This window comes from Populus nigra, chromosome 17 (genome assembly GCF_951802175.1).
Source record: "Populus nigra chromosome 17, ddPopNigr1.1, whole genome shotgun sequence".
Taxonomy (NCBI): Eukaryota; Viridiplantae; Streptophyta; class Magnoliopsida; order Malpighiales; family Salicaceae; genus Populus; species Populus nigra.
Genome location: NC_084868.1, coordinates 3611844 through 3634199, shown reverse-complemented (window position 1 = coordinate 3634199; position 22356 = coordinate 3611844). Strand labels below are relative to the sequence as shown.

Sequence of the window (22356 nt, the reverse complement as noted above, 5' to 3'; positions counted from 1 at the left end):
TGGAAAACTCTCCATCGTTCACTTGCAGAACAGTGGAGGATGATCGAAGGAGAAGAAGAAGGAGGAGAAGGAAGACTGACCTGACGTTGGTGGTGTTGGTGGCAAAATAACTGTGGGGTTTATGCCATCAAAAAGGCATTGTTTTGTCTATCTTTTTTTTTAATAGTGAATGAAACAGCATCGTTTTATTTAAAAGAAAATAGCACCAAAAGTCTATTTCTAAATCATTCATCAATTTTTTATTTGTTCAATCAAGTTATAAATTGAGATTTTGATTTTAAGAATCAATTCAATTGCATCCCTGTCAAATTCAAATGTCAGCCCTAAAGTTGGTTGCATTTTTTTTTTAGTCCTTGGTATTAAATTTATGCATTTTGATCCTCGATTAATCAACAAACTTCCAATTTCTTCAATTTGGCCCCTAGTTCGGTCAATTTCAGCCCCTATATTTATGCATCTTTTCCAGTTTGGTCCTTGGTTTTAAATATCTCCTATCAAGTCTCTAATTGCCTATCAAACTTCAATATTTATGCAACTAAGCCCCTAATTTGACCAAATTAACTTTTAAAAATTATAATTCAACCCTTAAAATTTAATTTATTCCAATTAAAGCCTAAATTAACTTAATAATCAAATTTTCTTACAATCAAACCCTTCATAAACTCAATTAATCTTTCAACAAAATTTAATTGAGCCTTTAAACATCTGATTTTGAATTTTTCTTTCTCAAATTAAAAAGTGAGAAGAACCCTACCATTAGAAAATTCTCAAAAAAAGAAAAAAAAAGGAGAAAGTTCAAACCCTACCATCAGGAAGAATATTTTTTTTAGATTCTGGTTAAAGGGAATCGTCAGATGGGATTTCAGGTTAACACAACTAAAGACATAATTTAAAGGATCGCCAGATCGGGATCTCAGAATGATCAAGTTATATACAGTTTTGATTGTTAGTTCCTGGTTGAAGAGAATTGTTGTAAAGACAGAACTTCAGATCAACCAAGCTTTCAGAAGATCAGTTTCAGGAGTTCAATTTAATTTATCTTTACAAAACTCACCATGCAAAGTCTTTGCTCCGTAAGCATTGTAAAGAGGGGGCAACTGTTATAACTTATTTTTAGGTTATTCCAAAAAAAAATGACAGAATCACATAACGGTGCCATTTTAAACAGCATTGTTCTTCTTCCTCTGGATGTGCAAACAGAGAAAGAACGAAGGAAAGAAGAGAAACAGAGACATAGGAGAAAAGAAGGAATAGAAAAGTAATGTACACAGAGATGAAAAGAAAGAATCATCGGCTAGCAAAAACAGCTTCTTATGTATAACCGCCTCATTCACCAGAAGAACCAACGCAACGTCACCGCCTTGAGCCACCGTTGTCACACGTGTGCGACGTCGCGGCGATCGCCCATCACCCTCATCAGGTACGGTATGTCTATCCATTTCAGCAAATATGGGGAAACAATGAATTCTTGTCTCTTATCGGTGAAAAAACAATGGAATGGGAGTCGTCACCTAGTTTTTGATTACTAGGAACCCTAACTGGTCTCAAAGATCAGGTACGGAGACTAATTGCGTAAAGAAAAGGTATTAACACCCCAAATACACCCTACCTAAGGTTAGCTACATTGTTTTATTGTCTGATAAAAAAATCTAAGGTCTTATCATGTTAGTCCGTCTATGGTTCAAGAAAAGTTTTTCTCGGTAAGGAGGTTCTTATCTTATAGGGTAAAACCTAACCATTCTAATGTCTATAAAAGAACTGCCTTTTTAATATCGGGAATATGTTTTACGTATAAATTTGTAATCCCAGACATTAAAACAAAACAAAATATTTTTTTGATTTTTTTTTAAATACTGGTCAAGTTCTAATGACTTTAATAAACTAGTTATTAAAGCCAAAATGCATGCTATATATATATATATATATATATATTTTTCTTTGTTGTACAAAAATACAATATGATTTTATTTTTTATTTTAGCTTTGAGAGACTTGACTGTGTGCATGAAAACAAAAAAAAAAATTGAAAATCAGGTATTTTAATACCGGATTTTTATGTTTACGATAAAAATACAAACCGATATTAATTAAAATAGCATAGAAAAATACACGGGAAAATAAAAAATTTTCCAAAATGATTTTTGAATTTTTTTTATTGGGCCAGACCCAACCCAAAAGGAGGCTGGGCCAAAATCAATCCAAAAATAAAATCGGGCCTACTTTCTACAGGGTTGGACTCAGCCTAGTTGCGTGGGTTGGGCTGATGATCCAGCCCGTAGTAACCATGGACTGGTTACTGTGTATGAGCACAGTAACCAGTTAATTAATTAGTCGGTTACTGTGCAAATGCACAGCACAGTAACCGGCTAATTATTCATCTTGGATGCAAATGTGCACAGTGCCCGTTCTGCATGCAAGAAGATGAACAATGACTGGCGACTATGAGGGGGAAAAGATTTACTTAAAAGGATGATCTCGAATAGCTGACGGTGATGCTAGTGACCGTTCTCGGTGGTGTTACGGTGGCAGACGATGGTTCCTAGCAAAAAAAAACAATGGTGGCGGGAGTTGGAAGCCCGGTGGCGGTAGCTGGAAGCCCAGTGGCAGCTACTATGCAGCTCCTCCTTCTTCTTTGCAAAGATATTAGCCCCTATGCCTTCTCTTTTATTGCTTTTATTCTGTTTTCCTTCTCTATTCGGTTTTTCTCTTCTCTCCACCCAAAATCCCCCTCATTCTCTTTCTCTCCATTTTTTTTCTTCCTCTATTTGGTCTGGTTTCTTCCCTTCTCAAACCATCCCTTGTTTCTTTCTTTCCATTCTCTTTCTCTTGGTCTCTGCCTCTTCTCTCCCCTTCTTTTCCTTTTTCTTCTGTTTTGACCAAGCTTTTCTAATCTCAAAAACAAACTCCCCCTCTCTGTTTTCTGTTCGTCTGTAAACCTCCCCTATCTCCTTCCTCAAATCATTCCTCCCTTCTCTCTATACCTCTCAGTATTTATAGCCAATGGGAGCGAGAGTAACGTTGTCTTGTCCTGTCATGGTGCAGGGCAAGGTGGCATGAGGCAGCTCTGCATCGTCGCCCATGCCACTGCATGGCATGGTTCTCTTCTTCTTTTGGCGTGGTGACAGTGCATGCATGTGCGAGTGGTGTCAGTAAGGGGACAAGTCGAGGGAATGAGAGAGAGGGTGCGTTGCAGGGGAGAGAAACTTCTTCTTCCCCTGCCTCTGTATATGCAGGGGGGAAAGAAGCATAATGTTGTTTAAACAGCACTGTTTCGTGCTCTCTTCCCTTTTTTTTTTGGTTTTTTCTCCTTTTTTGTCCGGATACCCAAAAATAGGTTACAACAACCATCAACAACATCACCATCACCATCAAGAATAAAAGAAGAAACCGAGAAGTGGCAGAACAGAAGCAGGGAGAAGAAGAAATACATAAAACATAAAGAAAGGAATAAGAACCACCGGCCAAGTAGCTCTCCAGTTTGCAACCGTAATGCCACCACCAGCACCACTAGCGAATGCCACCATGAGCCATCGCAAATCAGCTTCCCACTTTTCTTCTTCTTCTTCTTCAATTTCATTACCTCATATCTACAGTTCGACAAAGTGAATCGTGGAGAGTGAATTAATTCACTCTCCACTGTTCACATTAACAGTAGAGAGATCCTTCATTGTTTGTCCAACCCAGACCAAAATGGTTGGGTCTGATACAGCCTAGTCCAAAAAAAATCCTTTCAAAATGTGTGATTTTCCAACTTATTTTTTTTTATCAACTTTGCTTAATATTGTTTGTATTTTTATACTGTAAAGATACAAATCCGGTATTAAAATACCTGATTTTCATTGAAACATTGTAAAAAATTATAAAACAAAAAAAAATATCTTATTTTCATGCATATAGCCAAGTCTTTTAAAAATTAAAAAATCATATCATATTTCATACAAAAAAAACACAAAAATATGTATTAGCATGCATTTGGCTTTAATAACCAGGTTAAAAAAACACAAAAATAGAACTAGGCCTCTATTCCAAAAATACTAAAAAAATTATTTTGTTTTCTATTAATATCTGAGATTATAAATTTATACGTAAGACATCTTCCCGATATTAAAAGGGTGCTTCTTTTATAGACGGACCAAGAATTAGAAATACAACAAGATCTTAGTTTTTTATCAGAAAAGCATACTTAGGGTGCTAATATCTACACAATCAATCCCCATGTCCGATCTCTGAAACTAGTTAGGATTACTAGTGACCAAAATACTAAATAACGACTCTCATTCCCTCCTTTCATTGATAAAAGATAAGAAATCCTTGTCTTCCCCATTTCTTGATTTCCAGATACATTACATGAAATGGAATGTTACCGCAATGCCGCACACATGCGACAACCATCATGCCAAAATGCTCAAGCTAGTCTCTCCACTAGCCAAAATCAGCAAGCATCTGATTTATAGTGGCATGCTGACGCTAGAGAAACTCACCATTTGATAAAATAATTTGAACAATCTCAATCTCTATACCAATGAGTATGTTGGCATAGATCAAATCCATCTTGCTGATAGAACAGGTTTGACTATAACTCATATTGGCATTATTTCTCTCTTTACACCTCTACAATATTTTGTTCTTGACCAAATTCTTGTTGTTTTATAAATTACAAAAACAAATCTAGTTTATTTTCAAGATTTGCCAAGGGCAATAATGTTTATATTGGATTTCAATTTTATATATATTCAAAACTACTTGGGGAACACCCAACACAAAGATTATTGCAAAGATGGGTTGTATTGTTTTTCACAACCTTTTCAACAAATTATTTCTTCTGATTTTATTGGTGTTTGTGTTTCTCAAATTAGCATCGTCGCTGAGGTCAGGCTTTTTTTTGCATTGTTAAGCGTTGCATGCAAATAAACTTCTTATTGGATCCCATAAGAGATAGTTTATCTATCCTGAATGTGAGATAGCCAATAACTATAATTTGCCATTTTCATTTTCTATTAATTTTCAACTAAACCTTTGAAGTTAATTTATTATGATGCATGAGGACCTATTTTTGTTATTTCAAATTATGGTTTTTGTTATTATGTTTTTTCTTTTTTCTTTTTTTTTGATGATTTTACTAAATTTATTTGGATGTTTTGATTGAGGCAAAAATCTGATGTTGAAGGCATCTTTCTTAAATTTCAAATATATGATGAACGTCATTTTGAAACCAAAATCAAAACCATTCAAATTGATTGGGGCGGCGAATAAAAACGTTTAAACATCCATTTAAAAAAATCAAGCATTCTTCATTATATTTCTTATCCTTATACGCACAAATAAATAAGTTCGATTGAACGACATCATCTTCATATTGTAGAATGGGCCTTACCTTATTAGCTCACTCTTACCTCCTCAAGACTTATTGTTAGCTCATTTTGATAGTTTAATATGCCATGTAACCAATTGGTTTGATACACGTAACATTATTATATTCATGTAAATACATATTTTATTATTAATAAAGGCTTAATTTATCTTTAATATTCATATAATATTATATTAACGAATATAATATTTGATTTATGAATCTAGAGAAAAGATAAAGTCCATGGAAAAAAAATAATTTGCAAATAAAATTATAAAATTGTTATAATTATGGGAAAGCATTGTTACTAAAATGCTCTTGGTCGATGCTCTCTTAAATATTGGACATTTATCAAAGTCGTAGAGACTAATATATATTATGTTCTTTTTTTATGAAAGAAAGTAATTGTTCTCGTAAACCGAGGTATAAGGGATACCTATATCTAATATATAGGTGCTTGTCATAACACATGTATAATAAACTGACCTGCATGAGAATTTCATATAGAGATATCATTTATGTCTATAGAAAGGCTCATGTGATGGTTGTGTAAGTAATTTTTAGACTTGAGATCACTAAGTTGTCTTATATAGATAATGTTATACTTTGATCATGTTACATGTTATCGTAATCGAGATAACGAAAGGGCAAACATTTGATAGAACATGAACTATATGAAGGTACTTGAATGATCAAGAAAGGATTCATACACCCTAGATAAATTAGGAAAAATATTTCATCTGTTCTCAAATAGTATTGACTTAGAAAATATTGGCCCCAGGTAAAATAAGATTTGAAAAGAGTTAAGTCTTATTCAAACGATTAATGACTATTATTTAGATGATAAGTATAATTTAACATGACAGACATATTTCTTGTTTTAATGTTAAATTAGAACATTATTGATGAAAATATATTAATTATACTGAGAAACTAATCACTGAAAGATTAATTAAAACCACAAATGACTTTTCTAATATTTGGGGGATCATGACACGTTGCTAGACTGTACACTTGATCTTCAAATATAAATTAATCAATTGTTGAATTAATAATAAATTAAATTATTTAATTTATTTAATTATATTTAACTAGAATTATAATTTATATTTGAGCTGACATATTAGGAACTTCATAGATCACATATATAAAGAATCATTAGTCATAAATTAAATTGAGATGATTTAATTAATTATGACTTAATTAAAATATATTTTAGAAATTAAAAACTAGAATATAATTAATACAATGATTATATTTCTAAACCTAGAAAAATCAAGTAAGAACTTGATTGAGTTGATTTCTAAAATTATTCTGAATTAATATATGAATATTATTTAAAGAAAAAATGATATTTTTTCAATTTATAGGGTTTTTTATATTTTTCTATAAATAGTAAGTTATGCCTCTATCTTTTTGTGATTATCTATTAGATAGAAAAACTATATAATATAATAGAGATTCAACACTCTAGATATGGCAATCTTTCTCTTTTAAATAGGAATTTAGAAAATTTCTGAATAATGGTTGGTGTATATTACCTTTGAAGACCTGATAATTGAATGACTTATGATTTGCAACAACTCAATATTTAAATAATTACTCAAAATAAAACAAAATCAGATTCTTAAATAATAAATTTTTAAATAACTCTAAATATATCTAATAATAATTTTAAAATTTCTTAAATAATTTTATTTTATTATTTTTATTGTGATTATGATTTTCATGAACTCGTCACGTCCTCGTCGCTGAACTACGTCATGATTTTGCACCAACAGCCAGGGTACCGACTGACAAGATTCTTGAAATCACAACCACTCCAGCTCAGCCTATTTCTTCTGCATGAGGTCTTGTTGATCATTCCCCTATTTCTCAAGAACCCTCTAGCAACTCCTAGGCGTATGATAACCCGTTCGCAAACCAACAATTTAAAACCAAAGCTTCCATTTTGCTGGCATGTCCTTTACCACAATACTTACTTGTAAAATGTAACACATCTTTTACGAAGCCAACATCCTTTCCTGAAGCCTCTAGACATGCTTCTTAGCGTGATGCAATGAACAGTGAGTTCAATGCCTTGATAAAAGAATGGCACGTGATTTGTACTTCACATTCTAGGTCGTGGACCTATGTTTTTTAGCATACGGTATAACAAGTTTATAGAACTTGTAATCGCAATTGAAGCACTATATGATCAAATTTCACTTTTCTTCTTTACCAAAGTTGAGATCAGATCGCCCACAAAGTAAAATGCCTTGCGTTGAAGGGAACAGTTTAGGGACGAAAGCATGAATGCCAAGATTGGTATACGACAAACTTAAAAGAGGTGGGGAACTGAACAAGGAAAGTAGAATTGGCAAAAGATTCCTCATAATTAATCGTCCAAGAACTTCCCCATATTTCATGTGGGGTTTATCATGCACACTTGTTTTTTCAAAGTAAGCCACTGCTGCAACATTGCTTTATTTGTGGAAGGCCTCAGGATGATTTAATTTACATAGAAGACGGAGACTGACTGCTATTTTACGTATCGGGATCAGAGTTTCTTCTTCCTTTTTTCGTTTCTTGAACCTGCATTTCCTCGTTTCTCTTTTCTGGTATGTTTTGTTTTTCTTTTTGCTCTGTTCAATAATCTTTTCTATTGGGTTGGTTGCTGGGAAACTAGATAAGGAAAGATTGTTTCTTTTTCTGATGTAATAATAAATTTATCTTTTCTGCGAAATGATAATTAGTTAACGTCTAGACTGGCTTGCTTTGTTAGTGGAAAACGCAGGAGTTTCAGGATTCTTGTTTTTTTTCCTTCTTGCATTTATCTGCGGACAAACTGTTGAAGGAACCTGCATTTTGTTTCTATCTGTTACTTTACTGATTGGAGCAAGGAAGTACGGATTTTGCATCTGTTTAGACCTTAGAGAGAAATATCAGATTGCAAGGAGATATTTGACCACCTAGTCTGATTGAATTTTCTTCTTCTTCTTCTTTGATGCATCTATAACCAAGTAATTAGTAACGAATAATGTATGATATAGATTTTGACTTGTGTTAAAATAGTGGGAAGTTGAAAATTGTTTTTTCTTTTCAATTGTTTTTTGGTTCTTAGGAACTGAAATGGACAAAGATGCAAAGGGTGGTTCTTGAAAATGGAGTGGGTGGTTTATTATTATCCGAAGGTGTCACTGTTACTTCTCTCAAATTTAGAATAAGGTTTAGTGTCAATAAATCCCAACGATCAGGCATCTAAGTCAATAAAACCCAGTAGCTGTTTTTTATTTCTTTCAGTTTTATACTCGCTGCCCTTTGTTTTCTCCCCATTTCGCGATCATCTGTCAGAAGAAGGTTTATCACTAGTCTTGCTTGCAGGCTATTGTCTTCCTAGCCACTTCTCAATTTTGCCATGTTTTACTTGTTTCCCATTCTGATTCGCTTACAGACATCAGGTGTGACTTAATTTCAGCATCCTAGCAACCTGTAAATCAGTGAACGGTGTAAGAAACTGAAGTTGTCGGAGAGTGAATCAGAACCCTTTTTCATTTATGCTTTTGCAGGTAAAAATGGGTCAGTGAAGTATGAAAGCGTTAAAAATGTCATCAGATGTAAAATCAAGTCGTGCATGCTCGGAACCTTCCAGTGAAAGGGGATTCGGTTTGGACCTGAAGAAGAGTTCTAGATGGCAGAAACATTCCAGGATAGTGAAGGATACAGCTCTTCCAACCCAGGCAAGGCAGAGTCTAAAGCATCAAGGCAAGTTGAAAGCTGAATATTATGATAGTCAGCCATGTGGTGATGTGCCTCATGAACTAAGACTTCATGCAAATGATCGGATCTCAGTCCAACCAAAAACTTCAGGGAAACACCATCAGCTGCACTCTGACAAGATAAAGGCAAGAAAGGATGATGAGCTTGTGAAGTATATGTCAGATTTGCCAGGTTATCTCCAGCGCATGCAGAGAAGTGAAAGCATACAAGATAAGGCTTTGAATGTTGGAGTTTTGGACTGGTCACGTCTAAAGAAATGGAGAATTGCAGCAAGTGATAGCAGTGGTGCATCATTGACTAGCAGCAATTTGCCGAGTAAAATGGCTATGAACTCAGCTACCTCTCCTAATGCAGTTCACAATAATATTCTCAATTACAGAAGCAAGAAGCATCCTTCTCTTTCTTCAAATCTGAACCCTTCTCACAATGACCGTGTTTCTCAACCTGCCAAACCTTCGGTCCAGAATGCCTTGCGCTTTAAAGATTTTGAAACTGCTTCTAAGAGCAGTGTGGATGGGAAGAAAAAGGAACCAAGGACCAACAGGACTTTCAGCAGAAATAATTCGGATGTCATTCTTGAACAGGCGAAGAGAGGATATGTAGATCAGAAGATCACTTCTAAAGTTGGAAGTTGGTCCTCAAACTCAAGATATAATAGTATCTCAATCAGGTCCAAGGTGAATGCAATTGCTTGTGATAGTGCAGCCGAGAAGAGAGCTGGGGAGAGGCAAGGACCAGATGCAAAGAGAAAATCGTTGGATCAGAAGATTACTTCAAGCATCGGAGATTCATCATCACAGTTGAGAAGTCATTATGATTCACTCAGTTTGAAGGAAAAGAATGTTGCTGGTGGCAAAACTAAGAAGGGAATAGAGTTGCAAGAATCAGCTGGAATAGAGGAGTTGCAAGAATCAACTATAGATCTTTCTCCTCAACATCAACCCAGTGAGAACAAGAACATAGTTCTTGATCCAAAAAATTACTCTACAAATTGTTCCCTGCAGGAACTAAGGACACCGGTGGATAAGGACATAGTTCTCCTTGTTCCAAAAAATTACTCTACAAATTGTTCCCTTCAGGAACTAAGGACACCAGTGGATAAGGATTTTACTGAAACAAATCGAAAGAGCTTGTCAGATGACTTTTCTCACGAGGAAGTTCACTCTTCTGAAATTCCTCACTCATGGCCACTTCTTTCTAGAAATAAAACTAACACAGAGCCCCATAAAGTGTTGCACACTGCCATGGTTACACGGAGTGCAGAGATGTCATCTGATGCATCTCGTACATCTGCATGTTCGTATAAGATGCCAATTAGACTGTCTGAAGATAAATTTGCAGAAGAGAGCAGAGTCAGGACAGCAAATGGAAGTGTAGTTGAAACTTCAAATGCATTGGATCAAGAAAAAGTGGAGCTGATGCCTAGAAAAGCCAGACATCCTTCACCAAAACGCTGGTTTAGCTTTAGTTTGAGTCGAATGAGCAGGAGTTTCAGCTTCAAGGAGAGTTCAGCTGTCCCACAGTTCAGCTCCACATACATTTCCATAAATTCTGGTCCCCTGATATCTGAAGGTTCTGCTTGTTTAAATAATTCAAACAGAAAGAAGGCAGGTGGTCATAACAGAGCTAGATCCAGCCCATTGAGAAGGATGCTAGATCCTCTGCTGAAGTCCTGGAGCTCCAGAATACTTCAGTCAGCTGAAACTGGTTCATCAAATGAAAGCTTGAATTTCTTCAACTTGAAGCAATTTGATGCCAAAGAACTGCTTAAGGATGGCAAGCATGAGCCATCGAGAATAAAAGCTCTCCTCCAGCTTACTATAAGGAATGGAGTTCCTTTGTTCAGATTTCTGATTGCGAACAATAGCAACATTCTGGAAGCCTCCATGAACAGGTTACCATCATCTCAAGAGAATGGTTCAGGCTGCGACTATACATTCTATGCCATTGATGAAATCAAGAAAAAGAGTGGCAGCTGGATAAATCAAGGTAGTAAGGAGAAGAGCTGTGGCTATGTGTACAATTTGATTGGCCACATGAAGGTTAATTGCTCTTCTATCTTTGATTTGACTGGAACAGACTCCATTTGCCAGAATAAGGTGAAAGAGTCTGTTTTGTTTGGTGTCGACCAAAGTCAGGCGGATCAGGTAATGCCAAAGTTCATGGCAAATAGAGAGCTTGCGGCTGTTGTGGTCAAAATGCCTAGTGAAATCTCAAGCCTCGACCTGCAGCAGACTGATCAAAATGAAAATTTGATGCACAAGGGCTCCTCACAATACCTTCCAGAAAGTCAATGCTCCGGTAACCTGGGAGAAACCGAACACTCTAGTAGTGCTACTGTCATACTTCCTGGTGGTAACCATAGCATGCCAAACGAAAGAGTTCCTACACCATTGATACATAGGTGGAGATCTGGTGGATCATGTGACTGTGGTGGTTGGGATGTTGGTTGTAAACTACGTATACTCACCAACAGAAGCCAGTGTAGTAAGATTACAAGGACATCCAAAAGTTGCCTGATGTCAGATTGTTTTGAGCTTTTCACTCAGGTACTTTTTTTGCGTTTTAGCTGAGAATTTATCATATTGGCGTTTTCTTATTTTGTGTATCCACCCATGCAGGGAGCAATCCAACAAGACCATCCTATCTTCAGTTTGGCACAAGTGGAAAAGGGGATGTATTCGACTGAATTCAGTTCATCAATTTCTTCATTACAAGCATTCTTCATTTGTGTCAATGTTATAAGTTGTCGGAAATCATATGATCAAGATGGCGGCAATGCTTCCGGCGAAGAATTTCACCAGGAGATCAGCAACTCCAGTAATGGATCAAAGAAGATTCACACCATTTCCCCAGGGCAAACAAATGTGAAATACACTGTAAGCCCCCCTGTTTCCCCATTTGAAAGGATGTAGCGGGCAAAAGTTCTTCAAATGGAAGAGGAGAAATCAGTGTTGGTGGAAGATCTCCTAGACAGTTTCCTGAAATTATGTTAGGCCATCATGATCTTCCATCAGCTGTAGTCACCACTAATATCTTCCTTTTGTTTTGTGTGAAGATAACAATGGGGCATAAAATATACAGCTCTGAAATTCAGAGTACAGTGTTTTTATAAGGCAAAAATTTACATTATCATCACATAACGACTGCAGAGTGCCTCGTACACAAGTTCTTTTGAAACAGGAAAGGTTGTGGCCTTCAGGCACAACTTCGTCCTGTGCTCCACCACGAAGTCACTTCTCTTCATCATCATGAAGTATTTGAAAATCAAATTTTGCAGGGCGCTGAAAAAAAAAAGGGTGTTTGGAACAGTTTTAGCTTTTATTTTTAAATGTTTTTTAAAAATATTTTTGGCTTGAAAATATATTAAATTAATAAATTTTTTAATAATTTTGATATACTAATATTAAAATAAATAAAAATTTAAAAATATACATTTTCAAATAAAAAATTAATTTTAATAACACTCTACACTACAATTTCAAACACTCCAAAATAGGAGTAGTTTGTGGCTAGAAAGGGAAACAAAAAGGAATGATCACCAAAGATTAGGAATCACCGCACTTAACAAAAAGGGATGAACCTCTTTGTTTACAACAGATTTTCGGCACTTACCCTCCTAAGGGTACCCTTTTAACATACACGATACATTGTAGCTTGTAAGATCATAAAAACAATTTTCAGAAGGTGAACATCTCACACAATCTACCAGGTAGGCGGTTGAACAACGTGTTAAGATCACTGGCCCAGGGATGCTGAAGCGTCCAGCATTATAAAGACTGAACTGTAATGCAAGTGAATCTAAATAACAAAAAAGGCAATTCATCTATTGAATGTATTGCGATGATGCTTACAGGTCAACAGGTGAGGCATGGTGAATGGAGATTAACCACTGACCATCAATCTTCTCAAAAACATTTGTGACAAATTGTGCCCCCCAACTGCTGCCTTTTGTTCTCACAAATTCTACACATGTAACATAACCTACATCTCCCCTAAAATGCACTCGAACATTTTTCAACTCAATCTCTAGTGGGAAATCATAGTTCATCCATACAAGCTCCCAGCTTTCCATAACATCGTCGTAACCTTGAATCCCACTCGCACCAGGGTGCACACAACATACATTATCCGCTTTTGCCCAAAGGGATTGCATGGCAGCCAGATCTCCCTTCCTGAAAGCATTATAAAACCGAGCATTTGCTGCCAGTACTGAAGCCTTGCTATCTTCCTGGAGTACTTTAAGGCCGTCCCTGATTCTTGCAGCTTGGGCATAGTTCTCTTCTTCAATGGCAACCTGAAGCTCACGCATTAAGGTCTGCTCATCCAATACAATGCTTTCGCCACTTAACACTTCCTCTGAATCCTCACTTCTTACTTGACATGCTCTTAATGAAAATAAGCGGAAAGGCTGTGCATAGGACTCTGTGCTATACAAATATACAGTTAGAGACCTGCTTCAACCTAGCACTAATTTAGACAGTAGGAATGCAGAAAAACTGATGACCAAAAATAAATTTGAAATGCAGACCCACAATAAAAACTGTTCAGCCATGGCCACTTCAGCAAGTTCCGTTTTGAGGAGTAAATCAAAGACTGTTTGATTAACTTGCCAGTCTTGATTGTTCTTTTCATAGTGTGAGTAATCTACTAATGATGGCGCACCGGGGGGGGCAGAGAAAAATAAACAAAAATGATATAATCAATCTCTGATGACCGTATAGACATTTGCCGCCACCACAAGGGACGATGACAACACAATGTGGAGCATCCATATGGAAGTAACATAAACATCTTCGATCAGATGTTTTCATCACAAAACTTAGCACTTGATAGACTTACTGGCTTCTATATGCACAGCAGTTTACTGGCCCGAGAACAAGGCAAAAAAAAAAAAGCAGAGAAACTTACGGGTTCCTCCTCCAATGTGCAACTTTTTATGAAAATGGAGTCTTCCAGCCAAAAATGTATTTTTCTTCAAGGAAGGTGAAGAGCTATTGTGGGTTCTCTTGAAACTGTCAGTCCATGAACATTGCAGTCTCTTAAAGTCTCCTGTAGCAATGAAATTTACCTACAACATGCAAGCTAATGAGAATTAGAGCAATCTTATATAACCCTCAATTTCAAGTTCGAAAATCTTTTGGTGATAACATCTAAAGAAGAAATTCAATTTCAAGGTGGTAGTGGCAATGGATTGATCAACAAGCAGAATCAGATAAGAAGAAGAAAAAATATTGATGGAGCTAATGAGACTTAGAACTCACTTTGTAGCAAAAGGTAGATCCATGTAAAGCCATGAGTCCGATGGGTTTTTCACAAAACCTAAACAGTAGCCAGAGTTAAAGAGTTAGGTTAGGGTCTTGAAATTTCCGGTAGATCAAATGGAAACAAAGGATAAGGTTGTTTTTCCTCTGTTAAGGACATTTTGAGAAAGATGATAGATGTAGGCTCATCTTTCAAACGGGCTTGGCCTTGAAAATCATAGAAATGGGCTGCTCTGTTTTGTATTTTGATTTGTGCTAAAAAGGTTAACAAAACAAATCATCATGGGCTGTGGATTTTTGAAATTATTTATTTATTTATTTATTTTGTTTGTTCAAGTTAATATATATTAGTCGCCACCTAGTCTTGGTGCTCGTCTCGTTGCATATCAAAATTTAATTTTAATGGAAAAAAAATATGTGAACATTGTTAAGCTTTAAAAAAAAACTATAAATTTTTTTGAAAACTTTATATGCACATGTTAAATAAAATTAATTATAATTATATAAGTCAATAAATATTATAAGAAGCCATAAAATATAACCAAAAACTAACTTAGAAAGTTGAACAATAGATTAGAGAAACATGATTTCACACACCATAATGCTATTTAATTATTTTAGTTAGTTATATGTCAATATTTATTTTTAAAAAAATAAAATTTGAAATTAAATTAAAAAAATAATAATTAAAATATATTGAAGTTGATTTAATATGATATTGTCGACTTAGCAAGTCTAAATATGACATTATCGTTCCATTCAAACTAATTTAATTCAAGATATATTTTCAAGATGTGTTGTTTTATTTCAAAAAACAAAGATTGAGACCATGTGCTTTTTATTAACCCGAGATAACTTGTCTAATCTGTCACACGGGTCTTAAATCTAATACTTTATTTTTTAAAATTAATTTGTTATTTAATTAAATTATAAAAAAATAGACATGCAAATAAATATGATTGTAAAAGATTTTAGATAAAGAAATATAATGAAGGGATGCATAAAAATAGTGCTTGTCAATATTTAAAAAAAATCTATTACAATCCAATTAAAATACAAAGTAAAATTCAATTATATTTTATCAAATAATATCTCAAATGCATTTTTAATTAATTTAAATGAAATTTAGTTAAAAGATTAAAAGAGCCTCTTTGAATTAAAAATAAAAAATATTTTTTTTAATTTAAATTTAAATATAAGAGGGAATAAATTTGAAGGCCAAAAAGAAGTCGGCATCTAGGACCAGGTAAGCCAGCGTGTTTGGCCAATTAAATAAAAAGACAACTTGCTTGGGTCTGCGAAGATAGGCTTGCATGCCTGACTTTTCTTTTGTTTTCTTTTCTTTGGCTTGGATGTCGCCCATCCTTTTTTTGAAAAAAAAAAAACACGATTAAATGACACGTCGCATACAACAATGAACAACATGTCATATACAAAGGAATAGTTTTCGAGCACCGTTGAAAATTAAAGTTAGGGTTTTTATATTCATAAATTATTTTCATCTAAAAATATCTAAAAAACATCCTCATAATTTCAAAAAAAAACATCTTTAAACTCAAAAAACCATAAATTAGTGAGGAAAAAAAACCAAGATCAAGCTAGAAAAAAAATATTTGACAAACCAAATATACTTTTTCTAGTAAAATAAAGAGTTAAAAAAAATCTTTCATCAAATAAAATTCATTAACATCAAGAACAATTTATTTTAAGCTAGGATTTGATTGACCGGCAAACTACTCATTTTAATATGTAAATTACATTGCTTGAATTCACAATAAATCTTTTTACATGCTACAGGAAAAGGTTGAGCCTTTTAATAAATTTATTTTTAATTATAAAAACTCGAAAGAATTCTTGTGTTAGACGAACTTATTTCTTTGTTTTCGTCCCCTTTTCTTTGTTCTTCTTGTAAGCAATGAACAACATCCCACCACCCATCTCATTGCCATTTCCAACAACCCAATGACCCCAAATGCCTTGTGAGATTGCCTTTGTACACCAGCTCTGAAACTTTAGCTGCAAAATACGTACAACTTGATGCCTTCGCTGACAATATATATATATATATATATATATATATATATATATATATATATATATATATAAACAATTGCCAGTTCACATGCCCCTTCTAGATAAGGATTCTTGGTGTTGGTCCGATTTTGAGGTCAAGCCAGGACTTTGTGATATTTGACCAAACAATACACACCAGCTGGTATGAATATTTATTTAAATAAAAAAAAAAAAACTTGATCAAAATAGTCTGTTTTTATATTTTAAAAATATTTTTAAAAAAATTAAATTTTTTATTTTTTTACTTTAAATTAATATTTTTATGTTTTCATATCGTTTTAATATGACGATATTAAAAGTAATTTGTAAAAAATAAAAAAAATATTTTTATTTATTTTTAAACAAAAAAATATTTTAAAAAATAATCCATCCTCCTCACCATGCCTGACAGCTCCAATGCTCTGTTGCGAACTACCGTTAATTTGAAGAATCAAGAGGTTCTCCATGTGCGGGCCGATCCTCTTTTGACGTTTATTATTGACGGCAACGGGAGACATGAATGGAAGGATCTTTTTCTTTTTCTTTTTCTTTTTCTTTTTCTTTTTTCCTACGATGATGACAATGGTGAGTGAACTCGCAGATATAGACGAGTATGAAATACGCTACAAGAAATCCATTTACCAACACATTACATGAACCATATACTGTCGTGGAGAAGCATTATATATAGTTGTATAAAAATGGAACAAATTGAGGTAAGGTCAAAATATGCGAGAGCACTTGTTTTCATTTCATGGAAATTACGGCATGACCCTTCTGGCAAAGCACTGATTAGGAACATCATTCTAAGAAATGAAGAATCCCAATGAAGCTACTCATGGTTTCGGGTAACGGTGACTCTGTGGGTATATAATAGTTGTTTTTTAAAATATTTTTAAATTATATTTTATTTAATTAGTATATTAAAATAATCTGAAAACACATAAAGAATTAAAATAAAAAATATATATTTAAAACACAAAATTAAACGACCTTTTAAAACCGGCATCGGTTCAAGTTGTAGTTGCGGAGCACCCCAACTCAAGTTCTACGTATATTGTGCTTGTTTTAGGAGAATATATGCTGATGTGTCTAGCAAAGCTACAATAAACAACTTGGTTGAAGAATCCAACACTTTCCTCGATTAAAAAAAAAACCAAAGGAAAGGAGAGAAAAATGTGGTGGGGGTTCGTTGGGCTGTCTTCTATGGACCCCAATTGTTTGTGGGACCTGCCAATCTAGAGAGTTTTTATAAGCAGAAATGGTAGATTTTTCTTGGGTGTCATTGGGATTTTGAAGTTTCAAGCCGTTGCAAATTGACTACTCCCATATTTTGATTGCATCATCATGTGGTTCTAATCCAATACAAGGAAGAAAGTAAGATGCCGACATTTATGCTGGTTTGCTGGCTGGATCATAATCTATCATCTTTGCCACTGCAGAAAGGGAGCTGATGCAACAAACAAATAGCCAGCAAAGAAAGTCAGTGGCCTGAGCTGTGAATTGACACCCTGATAACCAGATATAGCTGTTGGCTTTGAGGTCTGTCTGACCAGTTTCGAATCAAGCTTGCACAAGAACTTAGTGATGAAGTCCAACTAACCTGCGAATTGGATTTCCGGATTGGACACTCAATTAATTAATTAGTTCTAAAATTTTCCATCATTCTTCTTAGTTAAAGTAAATGATACCTTATATTTGATCTTGATGGGTCAAAGCTATCCGTGGCCAGTACTTGTAAAATATATTTTTTTGTTGGAGACGAGGATTTTTTTATACTTAAATAAATATTTTTTAGAGAAAAAAATATAAATATTTTTTGAGATTATAAATTGATAGGCACTGGTTCCATTAGCGGACTATGATGTGGAACCAGTACTCGCTAATTGGCTACGTTGGGGAACTAGTTACCTGATAATAAGCTAATAACATCAATTTGTTTGATGACTAGAATATGTTATTTGGTTTAAATGGATTGTGTGGAGTTAATATTGCATGGAAGACTGACTTGTTGGACTGTTAATGAAATGTTGGGTGAAATCCAACTTTTAAATAAAGGTGGTAAATTGTATTTATGATATTAAGTGCTAAGAATTTTATGATTGAGTGCAAGATATAGATGTTTTGTAGAATTCTATTCTTGAATAGTGATATAACCAGTAAAGGTCCGAAATGGTTAAACTATGAATTTGTTTGGAATAGTTGTATATGAATAAAAATAATAATAGTTTTTTAGATTTTCAATGATTCACATATGACAAAAATAACAATAATGAAAAACTAGCTTTATTATTGGGTAACTAGTTCCTTAACATAACCCATCACCGGACACTAACTTTATCATCAGGCATTGACACCGTTACCGGGCAACTAGTTCCACAACATAGTCTGTTGCCGGACATCATTTCCATTATCGGGTAACTAGTTCCACAACATAGAAATTTTTGTTGTTACGGTCAAAGTCAATTATAAATATTTTACCATCGTTTTGGTCAATCACCCTTTATAATATACTAAATGTTTTTTTGCCTATGCATTTAATTACAGCACATACCAATTTCTACTTCAAAGGCATAAGCCTTCAATTAATAATAACAATACACGACATAACCAAATAATCATTGTAAATTTAGCAATTATAAAAGCACGTTTAATTAAATAAATAAGCTAGAGAGGGTCAATTCAATACCTTAAACTCCTAGTGCACACTCTAGGTATGATTTTTAGACTATTCCATTGATGACTTCCATCCATAACCATCATAAAAACTTTCTCAGATCTTTCACCACTTTCATTCAAAATATAGTGATTGTATGCTGGGCTTATACTGGCGATCAATATTTTTCGCGTTTAAAATAATACATCATTTTATTTAAAATTCCACTTTATTATTATTATTATTATTATTATATAACTATTTTCACCCCAATTCATAAAGATTTCCCTTTACATAATTATTTTATCTGATTGGGGGATTTACACAATTCATCACTAGTTTACATTTCACGTACTGATTGTTGTTTTATTTTATTTGAAATTTAAGTTAGATTAATAAAAGTTTTTATCCTTATCTATAACAATTTTCCTTCTTAATTATCATTTTTCAAATGAAAAGTTACCATTTTTAGCATTGATTTATTGGTTTTAGATTGGGGGTTCACATTAAAAGACCTCAAGGGGTGATAAAACAACTTTGATACCAGTTAGAGGACATATACCTGCACGAGGTATCCTTAGCTCAGATAACTAAAATTTATGTCCAGTTATAAAAAAAGAGACGTTGCTATAAACCCTTCTGTGAAGATAGAATTGACGTTTGATATTTTAAGGCTTGTGTAAGGGATAAAAGATTATAACTCTCTTATATATATTCAAGTATGGGTATACATTTCCTGTACTGAGGTTTATATAGAGGATTTTCATCATCATAACCTTTATGTCAGTTAACTATACTCGAATAAATAGGTCATCCTGGTTGATTTAAAAAATTATATAAAGCAACATGGTGAAAAACCCTCTCTGAGAGTCTTTAAGAATTATTACCATTTGGATGGATATGCTAATGTAACTCCAAGAATTGAATGATTTCATATCTTTTCTCTTCGAGAAAAGAAAAGGATATTCTAAAGAAACACTGGCCATGTTAATGAATGAAGGGGTGAGTGGTTCATAGTGGTCTTTGAAAGGGAGATTCCTACAACTAGCTCTTAAGATATTTAAGGATGCTTAAGCATTTAGAGGACCCCAATTGAGTTATACAATGATAAACTAACCTTCACATTGGCTAAAAAGTTATTATGCACCTAGTGGTAGGTCTCCACTTCACACAACAAGATTAATTTCTAAAATTAGAGGTATACATTAAAGGAGAGTTTAATGAGTAATACATTTAGGTATTTTTATTTTTTATCTATAAATTTCTTGAAATTTGAACTTGTGTTACTCTCCTATTTTATTTCTTCATTGTTTAAAAAGGTTTAGGCCAAAGAAATATGCCTAAAAGAGACATGTTCCCATAGAATTTTAATTAAGGAATTCCTTTTTATCTAAGGAATCTAACTAATAATCCACCAATAAAATGATAGATAATCTTTAAAAAGAATATGTTAAACCAGAAAGATCTTTCAAAACATGACCGAACCCATAAATTTTAGACTAGCAATAACTAAGATAAAAGTTAAGTCTAAAATGGAAAAGAGTGCATGAATATGATGGTAAGATTTAATCCCTTTCATTATAACAACATTCTATATCGAGGTTTGGTATACCCTAGATGCCAAACATAACTTAACACCACCACCGCCTTTTGTAGTTAACACCATTTTATGATTGTTTAAGTGTGACTCCCATCCCTAGAGAAATTCTTAAAAAGGTAGTGTTGTCCCGCCAATTGAGGACATTACTTTTGAATAAGAATAAGTTAGGGTTCATGCCTTCTTTTACATTGTTATTAACAAAAAAAAATAGTCATATCAACTCATCCTTGTTTTAGAAGAACCTTTATTATAGAAATCAATGAGGATCCTTAATATCTATTAAAGTATTTTCATGTATCCTTTAGTTTCTTGAGAATATGGATGGGTGGATGTAAAATAGCCTTACCTATTAGATATAGAGTGCTACTTAGATGGCCTTGAATGTGAATTTGCCCTTAATTTTTTCTAAGTTATTTTTATTCAAGTTGTTGTTTTTATGTCTTATTAGACTATATTTTAGGTGACCATATGGCAAACCCACAATGCTTAGTATTGGTAGGTCAAGCGTAAAGAGATAGCTCAAGTGACAAAAATGGTCGAGGAGAATGGATAAACACTAAAAGCCTTGATGGAGAAAGTGTAAGCCATTAGAGAATCCCTAATAGGCCTAAAAACCAATTGAAGTTTATCAAGAAGATTCTCATTAAATCCTTTTAAGAAAAAGATATATTAGTTGTGAAGCTTTAAATAAGTAAAAGACACTCTATAAGGCCAAATATGACTTGTTGGCATACTAAAAAAGGGTCAGGGAGCTAAAGTCATCTTAATAATGGCTCGGAGAAAAATCAATTAGGCTCAGGTTGAGTCCTCCCATCTTTGAGCTGTCAAAGATGTCTCGAGTAAGTTTCAGAATATGTTCTATAGGGCTTGTGCATTAAATAAAGTAGATGAGGTAGAGAATGATAAATTAGTTAAAGTGATGAGTTATTCGCATTTCTATAATTATTCCAAATGACATGGAAATGCACTTTTATTAAGTCTCCACCTTGGCCCCATGCCTAACTTTGGAGTAATGTTTTCCAAACATGCTTTTCTTATTGCTCAATGAAATTATTTAGTTGAGGAGATACAAAGGAATAACCAAGCATGGAGATGTAATGAAACCAACCATCAATAGAGGTAGAGTCCGTTTAAGTTATAGAAATGGTGGAGGCTAACGATTCAGAGGTGTAGAATGTCAATGAGAACCTAACTAAAAAGCTTAAAAATAACTAAGATGTTTTTAATTTAATTTTTTTAAAATATCTTATGGCGTCTGTCCTTTAGGTCTTACCAATTAGTGTAACAAATATTTATTTGATTATAGAATTTCATGAGTTTATGTTTTTCTAAGCGTTGTTGGTTTGACTTTTTCTTTTCTTTTTTTAAGGTCTAATGTCTCAACACTTAGAATTGTTTTTTAGATTTAAAATTGTTGGTTTTAGAAATGAAGTGGGATTCAACATCCTAACAATTAAAATTTTTTATGCTTAACGTACCTTATGTCTTGATGGGTAAAGGATCCAATGTCCTATTCTTATAGATAATGATGACACCATAAAATCAGATCAATTTATTAGGTCGTATTATATTATACATGTTTTGGTGGTTCTTCATGACCTCGTGATTTAGAAAATTTTTGAGTCATATGCAGACTAAAATGTATATACCTTTATACCTAGGCAAAGTGATCCCTT

At 33.8% G+C, this 22356-nt stretch overlaps 2 protein-coding genes across 2 annotated transcripts; one reads left to right on the top strand and one right to left on the bottom strand.

The window, feature by feature from the left end:
• The first annotated feature begins 7619 nt into the window (after positions 1-7619).
• LOC133677136 (uncharacterized) lies at positions 7620-12231 on the top strand. The gene is made up of 3 exons (XM_062098971.1): positions 7620-7949; positions 8898-11657; positions 11730-12231. The coding sequence occupies exons 2-3, from the start codon at positions 8919-8921 to the stop codon at positions 12021-12023; spliced, it is 3033 nt and encodes a 1010-aa protein (XP_061954955.1). The 5' UTR covers positions 7620-7949; positions 8898-8918; the 3' UTR covers positions 12024-12231.
• Positions 12232-12910: 679 nt separating this feature from the next.
• Positions 12911-14532, bottom strand: LOC133676872 (uncharacterized). Its single transcript, XM_062098653.1, has 3 exons — positions 14373-14532; positions 14020-14179; positions 12911-13533 (listed from the first exon to the last, which is right to left on the bottom strand). Exons 1-3 carry the CDS (start codon positions 14403-14405, stop codon positions 12959-12961), a joined length of 768 nt encoding a protein of 255 aa, XP_061954637.1. The 5' UTR covers positions 14406-14532; the 3' UTR covers positions 12911-12958.
• Between the last annotated feature and the right edge of the window lie 7824 nt (positions 14533-22356).

Bases quoted from the DNA above. Each gene is read 5' to 3' on its own strand.
- LOC133677136 (XM_062098971.1), top strand. From the start codon at position 8,919: ATGAAAGCGTTAAAAATGTCATCAGATGTAAAATCAAGTCGTGCATGC. The intron at 11,658-11,729 runs GTACTTTTTTTG...CCACCCATGCAG, and splicing joins GTTTTGAGCTTTTCACTCAG to GGAGCAATCCAACAAGACCA.
- LOC133676872 (XM_062098653.1), bottom strand. From the start codon at position 14,405: ATGGCTTTACATGGATCTACCTTTTGCTACAAA. The intron at 14,180-14,372 runs GTGAGTTCTAAG...TGCATGTTGTAG, and splicing joins GATCTACCTTTTGCTACAAA to GTAAATTTCATTGCTACAGG. The intron at 13,534-14,019 runs GTAAGTTTCTCT...TGTATAGCACAG, and splicing joins GCACATTGGAGGAGGAACCC to AGTCCTATGCACAGCCTTTC.